Genomic DNA, 21,870 nt, shown 5'->3' with positions numbered 1-21,870 from the left:
TTGGAAATTATATTGGAAAATAAATTGGGGATTGGAAGGGATTCCTGTTCCCAGGCACTGGATGGCTTGGGGGGCCCATCTACTGGTATGAATATTAAGGGGAACCCCGAACCAAAATTAAAAAAAAAAAATTGCATGGGGGCCCTTCAGGTCTGGTATGGATTTTAAGGGGAACCCTGCACCAAAATTTTTTTAAAAATGGCGTGGGGGTCCCCCCAAAAATCCATACCAGACCCTTATCCGAGCATGCAACCTGGCAGGCCGCAGGAAAAGAGGGGGGGACGAGAGAGTGCCTCCCCTCCTTAATTGTACGAGGCCACATGCCCTCAGCATGGGGAGGGTGCTTTGGGGTAGCCCCCCAAAGCACCTTATCCCCATGTTGATGGAGACAAGGGCCTCATCCCCACAACCCTTGCTCGGTGGTTGTGGGGGTCTGCGGGCTGGGGGCTTATCGGAATCCGGAAGCCCCCTTTAACAAGGGGACCCCCAGATCCTGGCCTCCCCCCCTGTGTGAAATGGTAACGGGGTACAAATGTACCCCTACCATTTCACAAAAGAAGTGTCAAAATGGTAAAAATGACAAGACACAGCTTGGGACAAGTCCTTTATTAAAAAAATAAAAAAATAAAAATGTCCCACGAAGTCCATTCATCTTTTCTCCCCTCTGACACCCTGGGAAAGCCATAGGGAAGTCCCTGTGCGTCAGAGGGGGCGGGGTCACGGGGGATTGTCACTGTGTGGCCCCGCCCTCAGTTATAAAAGAACTGTCACCTGCGAAGACACGTCATACGGCGGGAGCCTCCCATGGAGGCGTGTCGGTCGTGGCTTTTTTCTTTTTTTTCTTTTTCGGTCCGTCGGCGTTGCGAGAGAAGATGAATGGACTTCTTGGGACATTTTTATTTTTTAATAAAGGACTTGTCCCAAGCTGTGTCTTGTCATTTTTACCATTTTGACACTTTTTTTGTGAAATGGTAAGGGTATATTTGTACCCCGCTACCATTTCACACGGGGGGAGGCCGGGATCTGGGGGTCACCATGTTAAAGGGGGCTTCCAGATTCCGATGAGCCCCCGCCCGCACACCCCCCCATAACCGGACAAGGGTTGTGGGGATCAGGCCCATGTTGAGGGCATGTGGCCTGGTACGGTTCAGGAGGGGGGGCGCTCTCTCGTCCCTCCTCTTTTCCTGCAGCCTGACAGGTTGCGTGCTTGGATAATGGTCTGGTATGGGTTTTTGAGGGGACCCCCACGCCATTTTTTTTTAAATTTTGGCACGGGGTTCCCCTTACAATCCATACCAGACCTGAAGGGTCTGGTATGGATTTTGAGGGGGGCCCCCACACCATTTTTTTTTAAATTAATGCGGGGTTCCCCTAATATCCATACTAGACCTGAAGGGCCTGGAATGGAATTTGGGGGGACCCCCACGCAATTTTTTTTAAAAAATTTGGTTCGGGGTTCCCCTTAATATTCATACCAGACCCAAAGGGACTGGTAATGGACTGGGGGATCCCATGCCATTTTTTTCAATGACTTCTTTTATCTGTATTGCCGGGACCGACATTATATCATTATAGCAGCACGTACTTTTAAATGACTTTTTTTCCTTTAGAAATGTAATTTTGTCCAGGGACTGTTCTAAACATGGGAAACATGCGCCACTTCACAGGCATACTATAGACACCCCCCAGGTATGAAATTTAAAGGAATATTTCACTTTTATTGTTTCACTTTAAGCATTATTAAAATCACTGCTCCCGAAAAAACGGCTGTGTTTAAAACTTTTTTTTGCATTGATACATGTCTCCTGGGGCAGGACCCGGGTCCCCAAACACTTTTTATGACAATACCATTAATATAAGGCTTTAAAATGATCACTTTTAATTTCTCCCATAGACTTTTAATTGGTGTTCCGTGGTTTTCAAATTTTCCGCGAACACCCCAAATTGTTCGCTATTCGGCGAACAGGCGAACACCCGATGTTCGAGTCGAACTTACATTCGACTCGAACATCAGGTTCATCCCTAGTCTTTGGCCTCTCCCAGTCCTGAGCCTGACAACGTTGGAGTTGGGAGCCAGGAATGCTCACCCACACCATCCAGTACCACAGACTGTACTGACTCATCCGAAGATTCAACCTTGGGCTCAGGTGAAAAGAAAATAGAAGACATGCCTGGTCCCTTGTAACTTCAGGTCCCCCGAGTCACTGCCTGCAGTTGAGCCTTTGCCAAGTGACTCTACGGGGAATCAAGAGAGCCGGCACTCTTTGCAGTCTAACCGCGGGCAGCTCTGCTGTGCAGTTGTTTGAGTTGTTTATTATTCTGCTTACCCATATTTTGATTGTGCTTTTATCACCATTGTTATTGTTGTTTCCACTTTATGTTGATGCCAAGGACAGCATCTGTTAAGGGGGGTGGGGGTGTTGTAGGCAGATGCAGTCTATTTTCTCTATTTCTCCACTGCAGGTGGCACTCTTCTGCAGTGACACTGCAGTTGGAGAAGAGGTCAAGAGGAACATGATCCCTCTATGGTTTCCTGGGTCACTAGGGAAGCTATCACATTGGATGCTGCCATCCAATGTGGCTCTAACAGCCATCTTGGGTCAGGTGGACCCTTTTTAAGGCCCTGGCTCCCAGATTTGGCATGTATTTTGTGAGTTGGTAAAGTAGGGACAGCCACCACATTTAAGAATTGGTAAAAATTTTCAGAATTTCAGACATTAGAACTGCTACATTATAAAAACATAAAAACGTCACCCACCTCCTTTTTCGATCTCGGCCTCTCCTTCCAATTTCAGGAACACATCATCCAGCGTATTAATAGAGACTCCGTAACTTACAATGTTTTGGCCCACGTGTCCCCCCAGGTCAGAGAACAGAGCTGCAAAAAAACAGTTCAGTGATAAAGGGGAACTTCAGGACATAGAAGTGGAAAGCACAGTAGGAGGTTAGTGTAATCAATGAATTACATTTATCTCCATGCTGTCTTTTCTGACTTAGGGATCATATAAATATGGCAGGAACTTTGCAGTACCCTTAGCTTGATGCTCCTGGTCCGTACACTCTCTGCTTCCTTTCCCTGTTATTTTACGAATCCACTACGAATGAATGTATACTTCCATTTTATGCCCCCCCAGACTATGACATGATCCCCGTACCAGGAAAGGCATCCATGTTCAGGAATGGCAGGGTGAACGTCAAATCCTCCACATTCTGTGTGCTGAGTTTGGCACTGGAGACATGCTGCTTTATGAGGGATGTGATGGCCTCTGTATCACATGATGGGGTCACCTGCATCCTGGTTACCCAAAAAAGACAAAGTTATCAGTCAAAATTCATCATTAAAACACTCTCCACACTTTTGAGGTACATGGATCCTTCATATGGGTCTACCTTATATTCCTTTGAAGCTGGAAATGTCAGACTTATGCCGCGTACACACGATCGGACTTTCTGGCAAGTCCGTTCATTTTGAACGTGACTGAAAAGGAAGTCAATCTTGCCTTTATCGGCGAGATTGACACCTTGCGAGCCCCGTCGCGGGGCATACCAGGCCCTTAGGTCTGGTATGGATTATAAAGGGAACCCCCTACGCCGAAAAAACGGCGTGGGTCCCCCCTAGAATCCATACCAGACTCCGATCCGAGTATGCAGCCCGGCCGGTCAGGAAAGGGGGTGGGGACGAGCGAGAGCCCCTCCCTCCTGAACCGTACCAGGTCGCATGCCCTCAACATGGGGGGTGGGTGCTTTGGGGGAGGGGGCGCCCTGCGAGGCCCCCCCAAAGCACCTTGTCCCCATGTTGATGAGGACAAGGGCCTCTTCCCGACAACCCTGGCCATTGGTTGTCGGGGTCTGCGGGTGGGGGGCTTATTGGAATCCGGGAGCCCCCTATAATAAGAGGGCCCCCAGATCCTGGCCCCCACCCTATGTGAATGAGTATGGGGTACATGGTACCCCTACCCACTCACCTAGGAAAAAAGTGTCAATAATAAAACACACTTCACAGATTTTTTAAATAATTTATTAAACAGCTCCGGGGGGGGGTCTTCCTCCGGCTTCGGGGGTCCCTCCGGTTCCTCTTCTCCCGGCGTCCGGTTGGTTCTTCTCCGCTCTCTCTGGCCTCTTCTCCCAGTGTTCCAGTTCTTCTGCCGGCTCCTCCGCTGTCTTCAGGCCGCTCTCTTGCCAGCAGAGGTCCAGACTTCTGGGCTTCTTGTCTTCTTCCCTCTTCTCTTCTCCAGATGTTTACACAATGGTCTCTCCGGCTGGACTGCTCTCTGAGCGCTCCGTTGTGACTTATATAGGTGGAGACCCCGCCCCCTTATGCCGTCACAGTCCCTGGGCATGCTGGGACTGTGATGTTTTAAGGGGCGTGGTCAACATCACCCGGTGACTACGCCCCCTAAAACGTCACAGTCCCAGCATGCCCAGGGACTGTCACGTACCTGGTAGGTTGTGAGCCTGAAGTGCAGAGAAGGAACTCCCTTACAGCTCCCACTCCTGTTCCTCTGGAATGGAGACAGAAGGCCAGGAGTGAGGAGTGGTATGGGTGCCTGGCAGGATCGACAGTCACCGGAAGTGCAGGAGTGGTGACACCCTCTGGGTCTAGAAGCTGAAGAGGACGCTGGATCGCAGGGAGGACCCGGAGCCACAGCAGATAAGGAAGCAGGTAAGTAAACAGGTAAGTAAGTAGGACTGGAACCAGGAACAAGCAGCAGGTAGTAGCCTGGAACGCTGGACTGGAACCTGGAACAGGCAGCAGGTAGTAGCCTGGAACGCTGGACTGGAACCTGGAACAAACAGCAGGTAGTAGCCTGAAACCTGGAACAGGCAGCAGGTAGTAGCCTGGAACGCTGGACTGGAACCTGGAACAAGCAGCAGGTAGTAGCCTGGAACGCTGGACTGGAACCTGGAACAAGGCAGCAGGTAGTAGCCTGGAACGCTGGACTGGAACCTGGAACAAGGCAGCAGGTAGTAGCCTGGAACGCTGGACTGGAACCAGGTACAAGGCAGCGGGTAGTAGACTGGAACGCTGGACTGGAACCAGGAACAAGGCAGCAGGTAGTAGACTGGAACTCTGGACTGGAACCAGGAACAAGGCAGCAGGTAGTAGACTGGAATGCTGGATACAGGTATCAGACTGAGGGGTGGTCAAACAAGCCAGAGGTCGGTATCGGTCGATCAGCAGAGGTACCAGGGACAACACAGAGGGATGGTCAGGCAAGCCAAGAGGGTCTGGTGCAGGCGGATAGCAGGATGGTCTAACAGGAAGCAGGGTCAGATAGCAGAGTACACAGGTCAGATCAGGTTAAGGCACACGGAACGCTGTAGAGCAGACAGCGGGGATGGAGTGTGACAGGCCGGTTTAAATAGCCCGCCTGGCACTAGCGGGAGTGCGCGCGCGCGTGCTCGTGCGTGACAGCACCCGTGAACGCGCGCGCATGCGCAGTGGAACCCGCGGCCGTGTCCCCCTGCGTCTGGATCGCTGATTATTGGCAGGATCTTCATGACATTGCCCCCCCCCAAGGGGCAGCCTCCGGAAGCCCCTTTGAAGGAATTTCTCCGGATGGGCTCTTTTAAAAGATTGTAAAAGATTTTCAGCATGAATATTATCCTCGGGTTCCCAAGAATTTTCTTCTGGGCCGAACCCCCTCCATTTTATCAAAAATTGATTTTGGTTGCCTCTTCTCCTATGGTCCATGATAGCCTCCACCTCGAATTCTTCCTCCCCATCCACCAAAATTGGATCAGGAGGATCCGTACTTCGGCCTGGAAATGGGTTAGAAACAGAGGGTTTGAGTAGAGACACATGAAATACTGGATGCACCTTTAATGAATCCGGAAGTTCAAGTTCGTATGCCACCTCATTAATCCTTTGCTTAACAGGAAATGGGCCAAGAAACTTGGGACCCAATTTCTTTGATGGGCAAGCCATCTTGAGATTTACTGTAGATAACCATACCTGGTCCCCGGGTGTAAGTAACAGCTCACCTCGTCTCTTCTTATCAAAAGTTGCCTTATTATACTCCTGGGTCCTGGTCATGGTCTCCTGCAAAACTTGATTGTTGGAAGTGAAGAAGTCCAACCTCTCCTGAACTGCAGGTACTGTGCACTCTGGAAGAGAATTAGGCAGAAAAGAAGGGTGGTAACCATAATTTGCAAAAAATGGGGTTTGTTTGATAGCGGAATGAATAGAGTTGTTGTAGGCAAACTCAGCCAATGGAAGAACAGAAATCCAATCATCCTGGGCAAATGAGGAAAAGCAGCGTAAATATTGTTCAAGAGTCTGGTTTGTTCTCTCTGTTTGCCCATTAGTCTGGGGTGGTAAGCAGATGAAAATGAGAGTTCAATCTTCAATGTTTTGCATAGAGACCTCCAGAATCGGGAGGTAAACTGTACCCCCCGATCTGAAACGATATTAACTGGTACCCCATGGAGCCTGATGACTTTTCTAATGAATGCTTGTGCCGTTTCTGTAGCTGAGGGGGTGCCCTTCATTGGGACAAAGTGAGCCATCTTCGACAACCGGTCTACTATGACAAAAATTTAGGTGAAACCCCCAGCCGGAGGTAATTCCACAATAAAATCTATAGAAAGCATCTTCCAAGGCCTATCTGGGACAGGTAATGGCTTTAGCAAACCCCAAGCCTTGGTCCTGTGCCCCTTGTTTCTCATACAGGTGGTACAGGATTCAACAAATCTCCTACAATCATCACGTAACTGAGGCCACCAAAAGGTACGCTGTACCAGATCAGTAGTTTTAGCCACTCCAAAATGCCCAGCAAAAGCATGGTCATGACAGAGTTCTAGTACTGAAACTCGTAGTTCTTCAGGTATAAAAATCCTATTCTCGTGCCATAATAACCCATCCTTAACTTGGAGTTCTGGCCTAATGAAAGACCCCAATTCTGCGGAAGCCTGCTTAATCCGGGAAAGCAGATCTCCCTGAAGCAAAAAGAAAATTCCCCGGGGACAGAATGGTGTCCGGAGGGGAAATCTCTTGGGGCTTTTGAAACATCCTGGATAGGGCATCAGGCTTGGTATTCTTGGAACCAGGGCGATAAGTGACATGAAAAGAGAACCTGGAGAAAAAGAGGGCCCACCTGGCTTGGCGTGGCTTCAACCTTTTTGCAGACCTCAAATACTCCAGGTTCTTATGATCTGTAAAAATTAAGACTGGATGAGCGGCACCCTCTAGCAGATAGCGCCACTCCTCCAACGCAGATTTGATAGCCAATAATTCTCTGTCACCTACATCATAATTTCTCTCTGCCGTGGACAATTTACGAGAGAAGAAGGCCACAGGATATAACAAGGCCTTAGTTCCCTGTCTTTGGGACAACACTGCCCCTACCACAATTTCGGATGCGTCCACCTCTAGTACAAATGGCAGAGAGGAATCTGGATGTTTTAGCACGGAAGCAGAGGTAAAAAGGCCCGAGAGTCTCGAAAGCCTTTTGCGCCTCAGCAGACCAGTGGAAACGTGTACCCTGTTTAGTTAGCTGTGTGATGGGTGTGATGATGGCTGAAAACCCCTTAATAAATTTGCGGTAGAAATTCGCGAATCCAACGAATCGCTGGATCCCCTTCTTATCTGTTGGGACTGGCCAGTCTAGTACTGCAGTGACCTTTTGGGGGTCCATCTTAATGCCCTTGCTGGAAATGATTAACCCCAAAAATGGAATACTTTCCTGTTCAAATTCACATTTCTCAGCTTTTGCATATAGACCGTGTTGTCGAAGCCGGGCCAATACACTTCTGACATGCCTGCGATGGGATTCAAGGGAACAAGAAAAAATTAGTATGTCGTCTAGATAGACGATAACAAACAGATCTAAAAAGTCTCGTAAAACATCATTGATGAAGTACTGGAATGTAGCAGGAGCATTGCACAGTCCAAACGGCATCACAAGGTATTCAAAATGTCCATAACGGGTACGAAAGGCGGTCTTCCATTCGTCTCCGTCCCTAATACGAACCAAATTGTAGGCTCCGCGGAGGTCAAGCTTAGTGAATATGGTAGCTGTCCCAAGTCTTTGGAACAGCTCTGGTACCAGAGGAAGAGGGTAACGGTTCTTTACAGTGATTTTGTTCAGCTCACGGTAATCTACACATGGTCTGAGGGTCTTGTCTTTCTTTTGTACGAAGAAGATACCTGCACCTGCTGGAGACGTGGATGGACGAATGAAGCCTTTCTTTAGATTCTCATCGATATATTCTTTTAAAGCCCCTTGTTCCACTTCCGTTAAAGGAAATATTCTTCCAAAAGGTATCTCGGCACCGAGGAGTAATTCGATAGGACAGTCATAGGCCCGGTGAGGGGGTAAGACCTCTGCCCCCTGCTTGCTGAATACATCTAAGAAATCATGATATGCAGAAGGGATGGAAAGGTGCAGACTAGGATCTGTGTTTAAACAGAGCAAGGTAGGATTCTTCTGAGTGTCCTGAAGTCCTCAAGACTGTTGGCAATATGAGGAGGAAAAGGTAACCTCACCTGTGATCCAATTAATGTCAGGATTGTGGGCCTGTAACCATGGCATGCCGAGGATTATGGGGAACATAGGTGAAGCGATGATATCTAGGCGTAACAGTTCTTGATGAGAATTGGAGATGGAAACGGGTAGTGGAACAGTCTCTTGGGTAACAGGCCCTGACTTAATGGCTGTTCCATCAGCTAGATGAATGGAAAGTCCATGGGTTTTAGGCAACAGAGGTATCCGGTGTTGGGTAGCAAAAAGAGAGTCCATGAAACAACTGCAAGCTCCAGAGTCAATAATGGCGGCTATTTGCAGGGTCTCTCCTGGAAGCTGTAACAGGAGAGAGAGAGCAAGGTGAGTAGTGTTCTTAACCAGAGGTGCAACATAGTCAGAGGACAGAGATAGGCACTTACGAAGTTTAAGGGGACAGTTCCTGACATAGTGCCCAGGTTCCCCACAATACAGGCACAGATTATTCACTCGACGACGTTGTCGTTCCTCCTGAGTAAGAGAAGGCAGCAGAACCCCTAATTGCATTGGCTCAGGTGGGTTAAATGTAGACATTGGTGGTGCTGGTGATGTATGATGGGGAACTTTAGGGGTAACCCAAGTTGGGCGAGAGGTTCCCATCGCTCTCTCAGTCCTTCGTTCTCTTAGACGTCGATCGATCTGGATGGTTAGATCGATCAATGCATTCAAAGTCTGTGGGGTACCCACCCTGGCCAATTCATCTTTCAGAGAGTCAGAAAGTCCCATTCGAAACTGATAGCGGAGAGCCGCATCATTCCAATTCGTGTCTACACTCCACTTTCTGAATTCCGCCACATAGTCTTCTGCAGCCCCGCGACCCTGCTGAAGGGTGTGCAAAGCCGCTTCTGCAGTCACGGACAGCTGGGGGTCATCATACAGCTGACCGAGTGCATCAAAGAAGGCGGAAAGATTAGTCAAGGATACGTCCTTTTGCTCCAAGAGGCGGTGGGCCCAGGTTTGGGGGTCACCAGAAAGCAGAGAGATTACGTAGCCCACCTTAGTAGCCTCAAGGGAAAAAGTACGTGGCTGAAGAGCAAAGAACATTTCACAGGAGTTGCGGAAAGCCCTGAATTTGAGGCGATTTCCGGAGAAACGTTCAGGCGTCGGAACCTTGGGTTCTGGAGGAAGCATCACCACTGTTGAGGAAGGCCCGACTGAAGGAGCAGAAGCGGAAGGGACTCCCTGAGCCCCAATGGGATTAGACAAAGTTAACACTCGTTCCTCCAGCCTGGTGTATCCTTGCTGCAGATTCTTGACTGCTTCAGTCAATCCTGCCAGGTGTGCACAAAGTTCCTCCATGGGAGACGTTCCCTGCTCAGGCTCAGACATGGCTGTCTGCTACTGTCACGTACCTGGTAGGTTGTGAGCCTGAAGTGCAGAGAAGGAACTCCCTTACAGCTCCCACTCCTGCTCCTCTGGAATGGAGACAGAAGGCCAGGAGTGAGGAGTGGTATGGGTGCCTGGCAGGATCGACAGTCACCGGAAGTGCAGGAGTGGTGACACCCTCTGGGTCCAGAAGCTGAAGAGGACGCTGGATCGCAGGGAGGACCCGGAGCCACAGCAGATAAGGAAGCAGGTAAGTAAACAGGTAAGTAAGTAGGACTGGAACCAGGAACAAGCAGCAGGTAGTAGCCTGGAACGCTGGACTGGAACCTGGAACAAACAGCAGGTAGTAGCCTGGAACGCTGGACTGGAACCTGGAACAGGCAGCAGGTAGTAGCCTGGAACGCTGGACTGGAACCTGGAACAAGCAGCAGGTAGTAGCCTGGAACGCTGGACTGTAACCTGGAACAGGCAGCAGGTAGTAGCCTGGAACGCTGGACTGGAACCTGGAACAAGCAGCAGGTAGTAGCCTGGAACGCTGGACTGGAACCTGGAACAAGGCAGCAGGTAGTAGCCTGGAACGCTGGACTGGAACCTGGAACAAGGCAGCAGGTAGTAGACTGGAATGCTGGATACAGGTATCAGACTGAGGGGTGGTCAAACAAGCCAGAGGTCGGTATCGGTCGATCAGCAGAGGTACCAGGGACAACACAGAGGGATGGTCAGGCAAGCCAAGAGGGTCTGGTGCAGGCGGATAGCAGGATGGTCTAACAGGAAGCCGGGTCAGATAGCAGAGTACACAGGTCAGATCAGGTTAAGGCACACGGAACGCTGTAGAGCAGACAGCGGGGATGGAGTGTGACAGGCCGGTTTAAATAGCCGGCCTGGCACTAGCGGGAGTGCGCGCGCACGCGTGCCCGTGCGTGACAGCACCCGTGAACGCGCGCGCATGCGCAGTGGAACCCGCGGCCGTGTCCCCCTACGTCTGGATCGCTGATTATTGGCAGGATCTTCATGACAGGGACTGTGACAGGATAAGGGGGCAGGGTCTCCGCCTATATAAGTCACAGCAGAGCGCTCAGAGAGCAGTCCAGCCGGAGAGACCGTCGTGTCAACATCTGGAGAAGAAAAGAGGGAAGAAGACAAGAAGTCCGGACCTCCGTTGGCAAAAGAGCGGCATGAAGACAGCGGAGGAGCCGGCAGAAGAACTGGAACACCGGGAGAAGAGGCCAGAGAGAGCGGAGAAGAACCAACCGGACCGGAGAAGAGGAACCGGAGGGACCCCCGAAGCCGGAGGAAGACCCCCCCCCCGGGCTGTTTAATAAATTATTTTAAAAACCTGTGTAGTGTGTTTTATTATTGACACTTTTTCCCTAGGTGAATGGGTAGGCCCGCCAGCAGAACCCGACAACCAACGGCCAGGGTTGTCGGGAAGAGGCCCTTGTCCTCATCAACAGGTCGACAAGGTGCTTTGGGGTGGGGGGGCCCCGCAGGGCGCCCCCTCCCCCAAAGCACCCACCCCCCATGTTGAGGGCATGCGGCCTGGTACGGTTCAGAAGGGGGGGGGGCGCTCGCTCGTCCCCACCCCCTTTCCTGACCGGCCGGGCTGCGTGCTCGGATCGGGGTCTGGTATGGATTCTAGGGGGGACCGCACGTCGTTTTTTCGGCGTAGGGGGTTCCCTTTAAAATCCATACCAGACCTAAGGGCCTGGTATGCCCCGCGCTCGCCGCAATAGGAAAATTTGTTTTTCCTATTGCAGCGAGCGCGAAATGCAATACCCTGCCCTTGCGTCGTATCTGGTCCGTTGGACCAGCATACAGACGAGCGGGCTTTCCGTCGCACCAGCACACAGACGAGCAGACTTTCCGTCAGAAACTGAGTCCGACGGAAAGATTTAAAACATGTTTCAAATCTTTTTCCCAAAAGTCCGCCGGAAAAGTCCGCCGGAGCCTACACACAGTTGGATTGTCCAGCGGACTCTGGTCCGCCGGACCAAGTATGCCGGAAAGTCCGCTCGTGTGTACGCGGCATTAGTCTTAAAAAGGGCCACGTGCTATACCAGAGATTACAGTTTAATGACACAATAGTGGATGATTAGTCTATGCTGAAAAGACCAAAACATTTTTTTCTCTGTATTTACCACATTGACCCACAGCATAGAAGTTTCTGCATTTTCATAAACCCAACTAGGCTTATTTCTCTATTCGTGTAGTGTAGACCTGGTGACTCCAGGCAACTAAAGCTTCCTTGGTTATTCAGGTATGAGGCTTTGTTGTGTTTGCACCACAGTCTAGATGTTAAGAGGAGTAGTTTTGTGAATCCTAACCCTTCCTTTATGGTTCAGGTATGAGGCTCTTTGCGTTAGCACCACAGTCTAGATAGTGGAGGAGTTGTTTAGTGAATCCTAACCCTTCCTTGAAGATTCGGATAGGGGGACCTTTGTGTTAGCACTACAGTCTGGATGTTTGAGGAGTTGTTTAGTTGGCATCACAGTAGATGTTAGTGGAGTTGTTTAGTGAATCCTAACTCTTCCATTTGGGTTCCTGTATGAAGCCCTTTGTGTTGGCATCACAGTAGATGTTAGTGGAGTTGTTTAGTGAATCCTAACTCTTCCTTGAACGTTCAGGTATGAAACCTTTTGTGTTGGCACCACAGCCTAAATGTTAGAGGAGTTGTTTGGTGAATCCTAATCCTTCTTGAAAGTTCAGGTATGGGACCCTTTGTGTTGGAACCATAGTCTAGATGGTAGAGGAGTTGATTGGTGAATCCTAACCCTTTTTGAAGGTTCAGGTATGAGACCCTTTGTGTTTTCACCACAGTCTAGATGTTAGAGGAGTTGTTAGTGAATCCTAACCCTTCCGTGTAGTTTAGGGATGAAGCCCTTTGTGAAAGCTCCAAAGGCTAGATGTTAGAGGAGTTGTTTGGTGAACCTTAACCCTTCCTTGAAATTTCAAGTATGAGACCCTTTGTGTTTGCACCACAGTCTAGATGTTAGAGGAATTGTTTGGTGACTCCTAAACTTAGTGCACCAACAACATCTTCTGCAAGTCTCAAAGCATTACATGCAGGTTTGGGTCTCCATGCTCACCTCAAGTGATAGCCGATGCCCCATTTTCGCTTTAGGAAAAAAGAACTCCCAACGCATTTCAGCCTCCCATTGGAGAGCACAGCCTTACGGTCTGGAACCAAATTAAAAGATAATGATCAGACATGTATAAGAATTTCCAACAAAATTCTGTATGCCGTGACAAGCAAGTTTGAGAGTTGGGATAAACCAAATTGAATGCATCTGGTTACAGAGAATGATCTTTGAAAAGCCAACCTTTGCTGTAGCCCAAAATAGCCTAAATGATAGCTAAGGTCACACATTTAAAGGAAAAATGCTTGGTCATGTGAACTTTTACAGCAGATACAACCATGCTGATTGGCTTCAGAATATTTGGGCAGGGACCACTTATTGGGCTAAAGAAATGGACATGAGTAGTCTTGAGTACATTTTTTAATATAAATGTTTCTCAAGGGCCCTAAGGGTTTAAATTACACCAGAAAGGTGGACACCAAAACCTTAAAGCACCGCACCCGCAAGGATGTCAGCTTCGTCCATGAACTGCGTGCTGAATAAGGTGACGTGGCCAACTTTGCGCTCTTTGAGAACAGACCATACACGGTGCCTGGAGAAGGGGTCAAGACCAGCCGTCGGTTCATCCAGCAACAGAATCTAAAAGGAGGGCAGTTTTAAAAATAGAAGAGATATTTGTAAAGATTTGTGTTGCATACCAACGATTAAAAGAGAACTTCAGTCACAACCATAAATTATGTTTACTTCATATATAATTTAATACTCATCCATGTCTTCACAATTTTAGAGAAATGAGAATCCTTAAATTGTAAAATGTTAGATTTACCATGTATAAAAAATTGTGGTGCCATGGTGTGAAAGGGGTTTTTTATCCCCATGGTTTTCATCCAGGCAGGTTGAGGCACTCCAGGGTGCTTATGTCATACAAAGGAAACTGGATTTTATGTTTCTTCAGAGATTGTTAAAACTCGGTTTTGGTCCTGGAGCCCAGAGTCTTTGTAGAGACTTTGAAGGGATGAAGCTCCCAACCTGGGTCCACCAGCAGTCTAGGTGTGTGGAGGGCTGTCTTTATAGATGTGACTACGGCCCAGGGCTCCACCCCAGACAAAAGAAGATCTCTGGCCAGGAGTCAGATTGTGTATTTATTTGGTGGTGCTAAAAAATCATGTGTGTGTGGAACTTGCTTTGTTTTAATAAAAATGGGAGGGAAACGCCCTTAAAAATAAAATTTAAAGTGGTTGTAAATCCTTCCATATACAGTGAGGTGACTGGCCTCAAGTGATACACAAAGATTAAGCAAATCCTCCTACATACGTTTTACCTGTTTATCTGCAGCCCTCTCTTCTCTTTAGCCTCCTCAAAAACACAATTTCTGAGCTCCAGAAAGCAGGGGGTGGAGATCTGATGTTACACACTCCACAGCACAGAACAATGACCTGAGTGTAATCTGAGACCTGAGTGGTGGGAATGGACACATTCCCTCTACACAGTCTAATAAGGTAACCGGCGCAGCTAAGACTGTCAATTACCTGCTGTATGCTGGAGCAGGGACAGGGCCATCTCCCGAAATTGCCTGGTATTAGCATAGACCACATATGTCAAAAACAAGGCCCACAGGCTGAATACAGCCCTTCTGACCAATCTTTTGTGGCCCTTGCACCTCAGCTGCAGCTTCGACAAATCCATTGTCTCTGCCCCCACCTTGTCTCAGCAGTCAACAGAGAGGGGAAGACAGAACTCCTCCGCCAGATCCAGCACTTTTCCTTACAGCCGCAGAGAGGCTTGTCTCTGCCTCTCACCCCCTTCCTTGTCTCAGCAGTCAGCAGCAAAGAGGAGTACAGAGCTCCTTCTACAGATTCTTTTTGCAGCCACGGCACCCTCTCATCTCCACCTCCCCTGGTCTCAGCATTCAGCAGCCTCCAGCCCGCCTCTGGCATACTTGCCAACAGTTCCGATTTTCCCAGGACAATTCGGATTTTGGGACCCTCGTCCCGATCGGAGCTCATCCCGATTAAATTCCTGGGATTTAGCTTTTTGTCCCGGGAAAAATGGGAATGGTTTAGCAAAAACAGCCGGTGGGCTACAAGAAGATGGCCGCCGCTGCCTCCGTGAGGACTAATCCCCTTGTGTTTAGTGGAGAGGGGAGGCCCCTCCCCTCTCCACTGAACACACAGAGAATATCCTCTGCTACTACTGCGCATGTGCCGATTTCAGACAAGAGCGCAGAGCTACTGCCGACGAACACAGCTGAGTTACATTAACTTGATCGGCTGCAGCATGAAGACACAGCGATACACCTGTCTCCATCTGAATGGCAGCGGGGGACAGGACGAGGGGACACAGGCTGGTTGCGAGGAGGGAACAGCAACATGCGAGGAGGGAACAGCAACAAGCTGTATCGGCTACACACAGTCCGGATGTCACAGGGGGGGGCCAGTCTGCATGTCACGTCACGGGGGGCCAGTCTGGATGTCACAGGGGGGCCAGTCTGCATGTCACGGGGGGGCAGTCTGGATGTCACAGGGGGGGCAGTCTGGATGTCACAGGGGGGGCAGTCTGGATGTCACAGGGGGCAGTCTGCATGTCACAGGGGGGACAGTCTGCATGTCACGGGGGGCAGACTAGATGTCTGATGGGGACACCAGATGTAAGGAGGACTGATGGGGGCACCACGACATGTAAGGAGGACTGATGGGGACACCACGACATGTAAGGAGGACTGATGGGGACACCACGACATGTAAGAAGGACTGATGGGGACACCACGACATGTAAGGAGGACTGATGGGGATACCACGGCATGTAAGGAGGACTGATGGGGACACCACAACATGTAAGGAGGACTGATGGGGACACCACAACATGTAAGGAGGACTGATGGGGACACCAGATGTAAGGAGGACTGATGGGGACACAAGATGTAAGGAGGACTCCGCTGATGGGGACACCAGATGTAAGGAAAACTCAGCTGATGGGGCCCCCAGATGTAAGGAGGGCTCCGCTGATCGCTGATGGGGACACAGATGTAAGGAGTGGCTCCGCTGATGGTGACACCAGATGTAAGGAGGACTCCGCTGATGGGGACACCAGATGTAAGGAGGACTCCACTGATGGGGACATCAGATGTATGGAGGACTCCACTGATGGGTACATCAGATGTAAGGAGGACTCCGCTGATGGGGACACCAGATGTAAGGAGGGACTCCACTGCTGGGGACACAGATGTAAGGAGGGACTCCTCTGCTGGGCAGATGTAAGGAGGGGCTCTGCTGATGGGGACACAGATATGAGGAAGGCTCCGCTGATGGGGGCACCTGATGTAAGGAGGGACTCTGCTGGGGGCACCTGATAGCATCTGGTGGCAGGGGACGTGGCAGGTGACACGCTCAGGGGTCCCACTGATTCTGCATTATGGTGAGTTGATTTTATTTTATATTACAATGTGATAATAGAAATAATGCGCTTCAATCATCCTGACACCACGTGTTTGGAGTATCTTTATCTGCTGATTGTTAAACTCTGGAATACACATATTGCTATTGTGGTGTAGGATCTGGGGCTGCTGCCCCTCCATACCTCTCTCCCCCCTTTCCCCCTTACCCTCTCCATCCCTCATTCATCTCAGACTCCAACCACACACCCTTTGAGCCATGCCCATTTAAGCCACACCCACAATTTCACGTAAACCACGCCCATTCTTCTGCATTTTTACATCTTTCTATGCCATGCCTTCAAATGCATGCACCCTAATTATAATGCAACTCCGCCCACAACCAAAAAAGTGTCCCTAAAATTTTTTTTACAATGTTGCCAACTATGCTCTGGTCCTCTTCCAGACCTTGCACTTTTTGCTTCCCAGCTCTGCCCCCAGCTTCTTCCCGGTAGCAGCACAAGGTAAGGGGGTACACTGTCATGAAAGGGAGGGTGGGGACTCTTGACTTCTGATGGTTGGAGGGCTCTTGACATCTGATGTAAGGGGGATGGGGTGCTCTGGACATCCAGTCTTACAGATACAACCAGCCCTTTGAGGGCAACCATAATGCTGATGCAGCCCACAATGAAATTGAGTTTGACACCCCTGGCATAGACTGGCATAACTGACTCTCACGCAGCTAGCAGAAGATTGTGAGAGTAGACAGACATCACACTCGGGGCTTTGTTCATTTTTAATTTCACAGGTTTAAATCCACTTTAAAAAAATGGATGCGCCCTTAATGCTCCATGCTGGTTCTCACAAAGTGTTTTTTTTTTTTCAATGAAAGACAAAAAATACTTGAAAAGATTACCTTGGGGTCTCCTAATAGTGCAATCGCCAGGGTCAGCTTCCTCCTCTGACCTCCACTCAGTTTATTGGCTCTCAGGTCTTCAATGTTCTCTATGTCCAGGTCACAAAGGACCTTTTCTACCTATAAAATAAATCTGATCAGCAAAAATTCAAACCTCCCATTCACAGATGTCTATTGTTGATGTATATCTGCACATCCGCGTTGGTTTGTACCTCGGATTTCACTTTACTTCTAGGAACTCCTTTAATCTGAGCAAAAACTTCCAAGTTCTCCTTCACCGTTAGAAGCTCAAAGTTGATATCGATCTGCGGACAAAAGCCAATCTTTCTCTGGATCTCCTGACGATGACTGAGGTCTGATAGAGGATGGCCATAGATGTTGGCAGACCCTACAATGAGGAAGAAATTACGTTAAAGGTCATCTCCACCCAAAACATATATTTGAGCCTCCATCTGTATTTCAGGTGTTGGTTTTGGTCCTATCAGAAGATTCAAAGTCATGTACCCATAATGCACAGTAAGATAATGACACAATTGCTTGTTCTGTTCAACAGCAGTATGGTGCCCACTTCTCAGATGTTTCTAGATGTGGTATTAGCTCAGTGTGGTCAGAGGGCTCTTTGAAGCTCAATATAAGTAGAGAGATGGAAACTGTATTGGATTTGGGTCAGCTTTTTTTAATGTTAGGCCACATTTACACTAGCAAATGTGCCCGGCAGTGGTTACATTCAGCCCTGGACACAGACTGTAGAGGTCATTCCTATCTATCTATTTTTATATAGACAGGTAAAGCTTATAACGAGAGGAAAAACTCACCACCAGTGGCTCCGCCCATCCCGCTGAGTATATTCAGTAATGTTGTTTTTCCAGCTCCACTGTGACCGAGTAACGCTGTGATCTGTCCCTCATAGATGTCCAGATTCAGTCCTGGGGGGTAAAACCTTTCAGTGATCAATGCACGGCTACACAATATGGGATTATGCTTCCATCAGAAACAAAAAAATTGTGGAATGCAACATTGAGTCTCTTTCAAAAAAAAAAAAAAAAAAAGGACAGTCATCCTTTTTGTGTAAAGAATACTTATCCTTTCCCAACTTTCTGGAACTTTTCAGGTCTCCTTGCCCTTAAAGGGTTCTATTTATGAAAATATAAAAATAAAAAAATACCTTAAGCTTTCTTACAGCTATAACAAATAGTCCCCATAATTTGTCTAATATGTGTGTTTCCAATGATCATCAGCTCCATCTACTGGCTACAATGCAGTATTTTTCTGTAAAACCTCAATCATGGAAATATCACATCATGGCCACTAGATGGAGCTGGCGATTATAAGAATAAACATCTTTGTCAATATATAGGGATTATTCATGACAGCTAAGAGAATGCTTGAGATGTTCATACAGAATTTTTTATTTTTGTATTTTTATGAATACACCCCTTAATCTTTTTAATTATTACATACAGTGTGTTCATTAAAATTAGGTATTGGCTGTGAATGTTTGTATGCCCACTGTCTTCTAAATAGGAATTCCTCAGGACAGACAGCCTATTCTCTGCCCTGAATGAAGGGAAATATATAGTAAGAAGAATTCAGCTTCACGACATTCGGAGTTTATGAATCACAGTAATAACAAATTTCAATAAATCCAAAATAAATGAAAAACTTTATTAAATAAATTATAAACTAATTATCCAATGTCGAATGAAAAAATAAATTTGAATTAGAAATGGAGACATATTGCAATAAATACAGTAAGTTATAAAAGAGAAATAACATGAGGATTCCTACTTAGGCTGTTTTATAGAATAGAAAAGAAAATAATAGAATACAAAAGAATAGAATAGATTAGAATAGAACGGAAAATAAAAGGATAGAAAAGAATAAAATAGAACAGAAAAAAATAAAATAGAATTACACATAATAAAATATTCTATTAATTTCTATTCTAATCTATTATTTTCAATTCTGTTCTATAAAGCAGCCTAAGTAGGAATCGTCATCTTTTTTCACTTCTAAATCTTATTGTATTCATTGCAATACGTTCCATTTCAAATTCAAATTCATTTTTAAGTTCATTTTTAGGGATGAGCTTCGAGTTCGAGTCGAACTCATGTTCGACTCGAACATTGGCTGTTTGCAAGTTCGCCGAACAGCGAACAATTTGGGGTGTTCGCGGCAAATTCGAATGCCGCAGAACACCCTTTAAAAGTCTATGGGCGAAATCAAAAGTGCTAATTTTAAAGGCTAATATGCAAGTTATTGTCATAAAAAGTGTTTGGGGACCTGGGTCCTGCCCCAGGGGACATGTATCAATGAAAAAAAAAAGTTTTAAAAACGGACGTTTTTTCAGGAGCAGTGATTTTAATAATGCTTAAAGTCAAACAATAAAAGTGTAATATCCCTTTAAATTTCGTACCTGGGGGGTGTCTATAGTATGCCTGTAAAGGGGCACATGTTTCCTGTGTTTAGAACAGTCTGACAGCAAAATGACATTTTGAAGGAAAAAACCCATTTAAAACTACCCGCGGCTATTGCATTGCCGACAATACACATAGAAGTTCATTGATAAAAACGGCATCTGAATTCCCTAAAGGTGAACCCCGAACCAAAATTTAAAAAAAAAAATGACTTGGGAGTCCCCCTAAATTCCATACCAGGCCCTTCAGGTCTGGTATGGATATTAAGGGGAACCCCGGCCAAAATTAAAAAAAAAAAAAATGACGTGGGGTTCCCCCTAAATTCCATACCAGACGCTTCAGGTCTGGTATGGATTTTAAGGGGAACCCCGCGCCAAAAAAAAAAAAAACGGTGTGGGGTCCCCCCAAAAATCCATACCAGACCCTTATCCGAGCACGCAACCTGGCAGGCCGCAGGAAAAGAGGGGGGGGCGAGAGTGCGGCCCCCCCCTCCTGAACCGTACCAGGCCACATGCCCTCAACATTGAGAGGGTGCTTTGGGGTAGCCCCCCAAAACACCTTGTCCCCATGTTGATGAGGACAAGGGCCTCATCCCCACAACCCTGGCCGGTGGTTGTGGGGGTCTGCGGGCGGGGGGCTTATCGGAATCTGGAAGCCCCCTTTAACAAGGGGACCCCCAGATCCCGGCCCCCCCCTGTGTGAAATGGAAAGGGGGTACTTACCCCTACCATTTCACTAAAAAACTGTCAAAAATGTTAAAAATGACAAGAGACAGTTTTTGACAATTCCTTTATTTAAATGCTTCTTCTTTCTTCTATCTTCCTTCATCTTCTGGTTCTTCTGGTTCTTCTGGCTCTTCTGGCTCTTCCTCCGGCGTTCTCGTCCAGCATCTCCTCCGCTAGATCTTCTATCTTCTTCTCCTCGGGCCGCTCCGCACCCATGGCATGGGGGAGAGGCTCCCGCTCTTCTCTTCTTCTTTTCTTCTCTTCTTCTCTTCTTCATTTTCTTCTCTGGGCCGCTCCGCACCCATGCTGGCTCCCGCTGTGTGACGGCGCTCCTCGTCTGACAGTTCTTAAATAACGGGGGACGGGGCCACCCGGTGACCCCGCCCCCCTCTGACGCACGGGACATGACGGGACTTCCCTGTGGCATTCCCCGTGACGTCACAGGGGAGTCCCGTCAAGTCACCGTGGGTCAGAGGGGGGCAGGGTCACCGAGTGGCCCCGCCCCCCATTATTTAAGAACTGTCAGACGAGGAGCGCCGTCACACGGCGGGAGCCTCCCTCCATGCCAGCATGGGTGCGGAGCGGCCCGGAGAAGAAAATGAATTAGAGAAGAAGAGGAGAAAAGAAGAAGAGAAGAGCGGGAGCCTCCCCCCCATGCCATGGGTGCGGAGCGGCCCGAGGAGAAGAAGATAGAAGACGCCGTGGAGGAGATGCTGGACGAGAACGCCGGAGGAAGAACCAGAAGAGCCAGAAGAACCAGAAGATGAAGGAAGATAGAAGAAAGAAGAAGCATTTAAATAAAGGAATTGTCAAAAACTGTCTCTTGTCATTTTTAACATTTTTGACAGTTTTTTAGTGAAATGGTAGGGGTAAGTACCCCCTTACCATTTCACACAGGGGGGGGGGGCCTGGATCTGGGGGTCCCCTTGTTAAAGGGGGCTTCCAGATTCCGATAAGCCCCCAGCCCGCAGACCCCCACAACCACCGACCAGGGTTGAGGGGATGAGGCCCTTGTCCTCATCAACATGGGGACAAGGTGTTTTGGGGGGCTACCCCAAAGCACCCTCCCAATGTTGAGGGCATGTGGCCTGGTACGGTTCAGGAGGGGGGAAGGCGCACTCTCGTCCCCCCTTTTTTCCTGCGGCCTGCCAGGTTGCGTGCTTGGATAAGGGCCTGGTATGGATTTCTTGGGGGGACCCCACGTCGTTTTTTTTTTTTTTTTGGCGCGGGGTTCCCCTTAAAATCCATACCAGACCTGAAGGGTCTGGTATGGAATTTAGGGGGAACCCCACGTCATTTTTTTTTTTTAATTTTGGCCGGGGGTTCCCCTTAATATCCATACCAGACCTGAAGGGCCTGGTATGGAATTTAGGGGGACTCCCACGTAATTTTTTTTTAAATTTTGGTTCGGGGTTCCCCTGTGGGGAATTCCCATGCCGTTTTTATCAATGAACTTCTATGTGTATTGTCGGCAATGCAATAGCCGCGGGTAGTTTTAAATGGGTTTTTTCCTTCAAAATGTCATTTTGCTTTCAGAC

At 48.3% G+C, this 21,870-nt stretch overlaps 1 protein-coding gene across 4 annotated transcripts in view; it reads right to left on the bottom strand.

Annotated features, from left to right (window-relative positions):
• LOC141113858 (cholesterol transporter ABCA5-like) overlaps positions 1–21,870 on the bottom strand; it is a 97,378-nt gene that overhangs the window by 52,241 nt on the left and 23,267 nt on the right. For all 4 annotated transcript variants that reach the window (XM_073607188.1, XM_073607189.1, XM_073607190.1 and 1 more), the window contains 7 exons: positions 18,006–18,116; positions 17,403–17,578; positions 17,191–17,310; positions 13,405–13,543; positions 12,914–13,004; positions 3,156–3,295; positions 2,759–2,878 (listed from right to left, as the gene is read on the bottom strand). In XM_073607188.1, coding sequence (XP_073463289.1) covers positions 2,759–2,878; positions 3,156–3,295; positions 12,914–13,004; positions 13,405–13,543; positions 17,191–17,310; positions 17,403–17,578; positions 18,006–18,116 — 897 coding nt within the window. The remainder of the gene's footprint in view (positions 1–2,758; positions 2,879–3,155; positions 3,296–12,913; positions 13,005–13,404; positions 13,544–17,190; positions 17,311–17,402; positions 17,579–18,005; positions 18,117–21,870) is intronic.

This window comes from Aquarana catesbeiana, linkage group LG12 (genome assembly GCF_042186555.1).
Source record: "Aquarana catesbeiana isolate 2022-GZ linkage group LG12, ASM4218655v1, whole genome shotgun sequence".
Lineage (NCBI taxonomy): Eukaryota > Metazoa > Chordata > Amphibia > Anura > Ranidae > Aquarana > Aquarana catesbeiana.
This window is presented reverse-complemented; position numbering and strand designations above follow the sequence as displayed.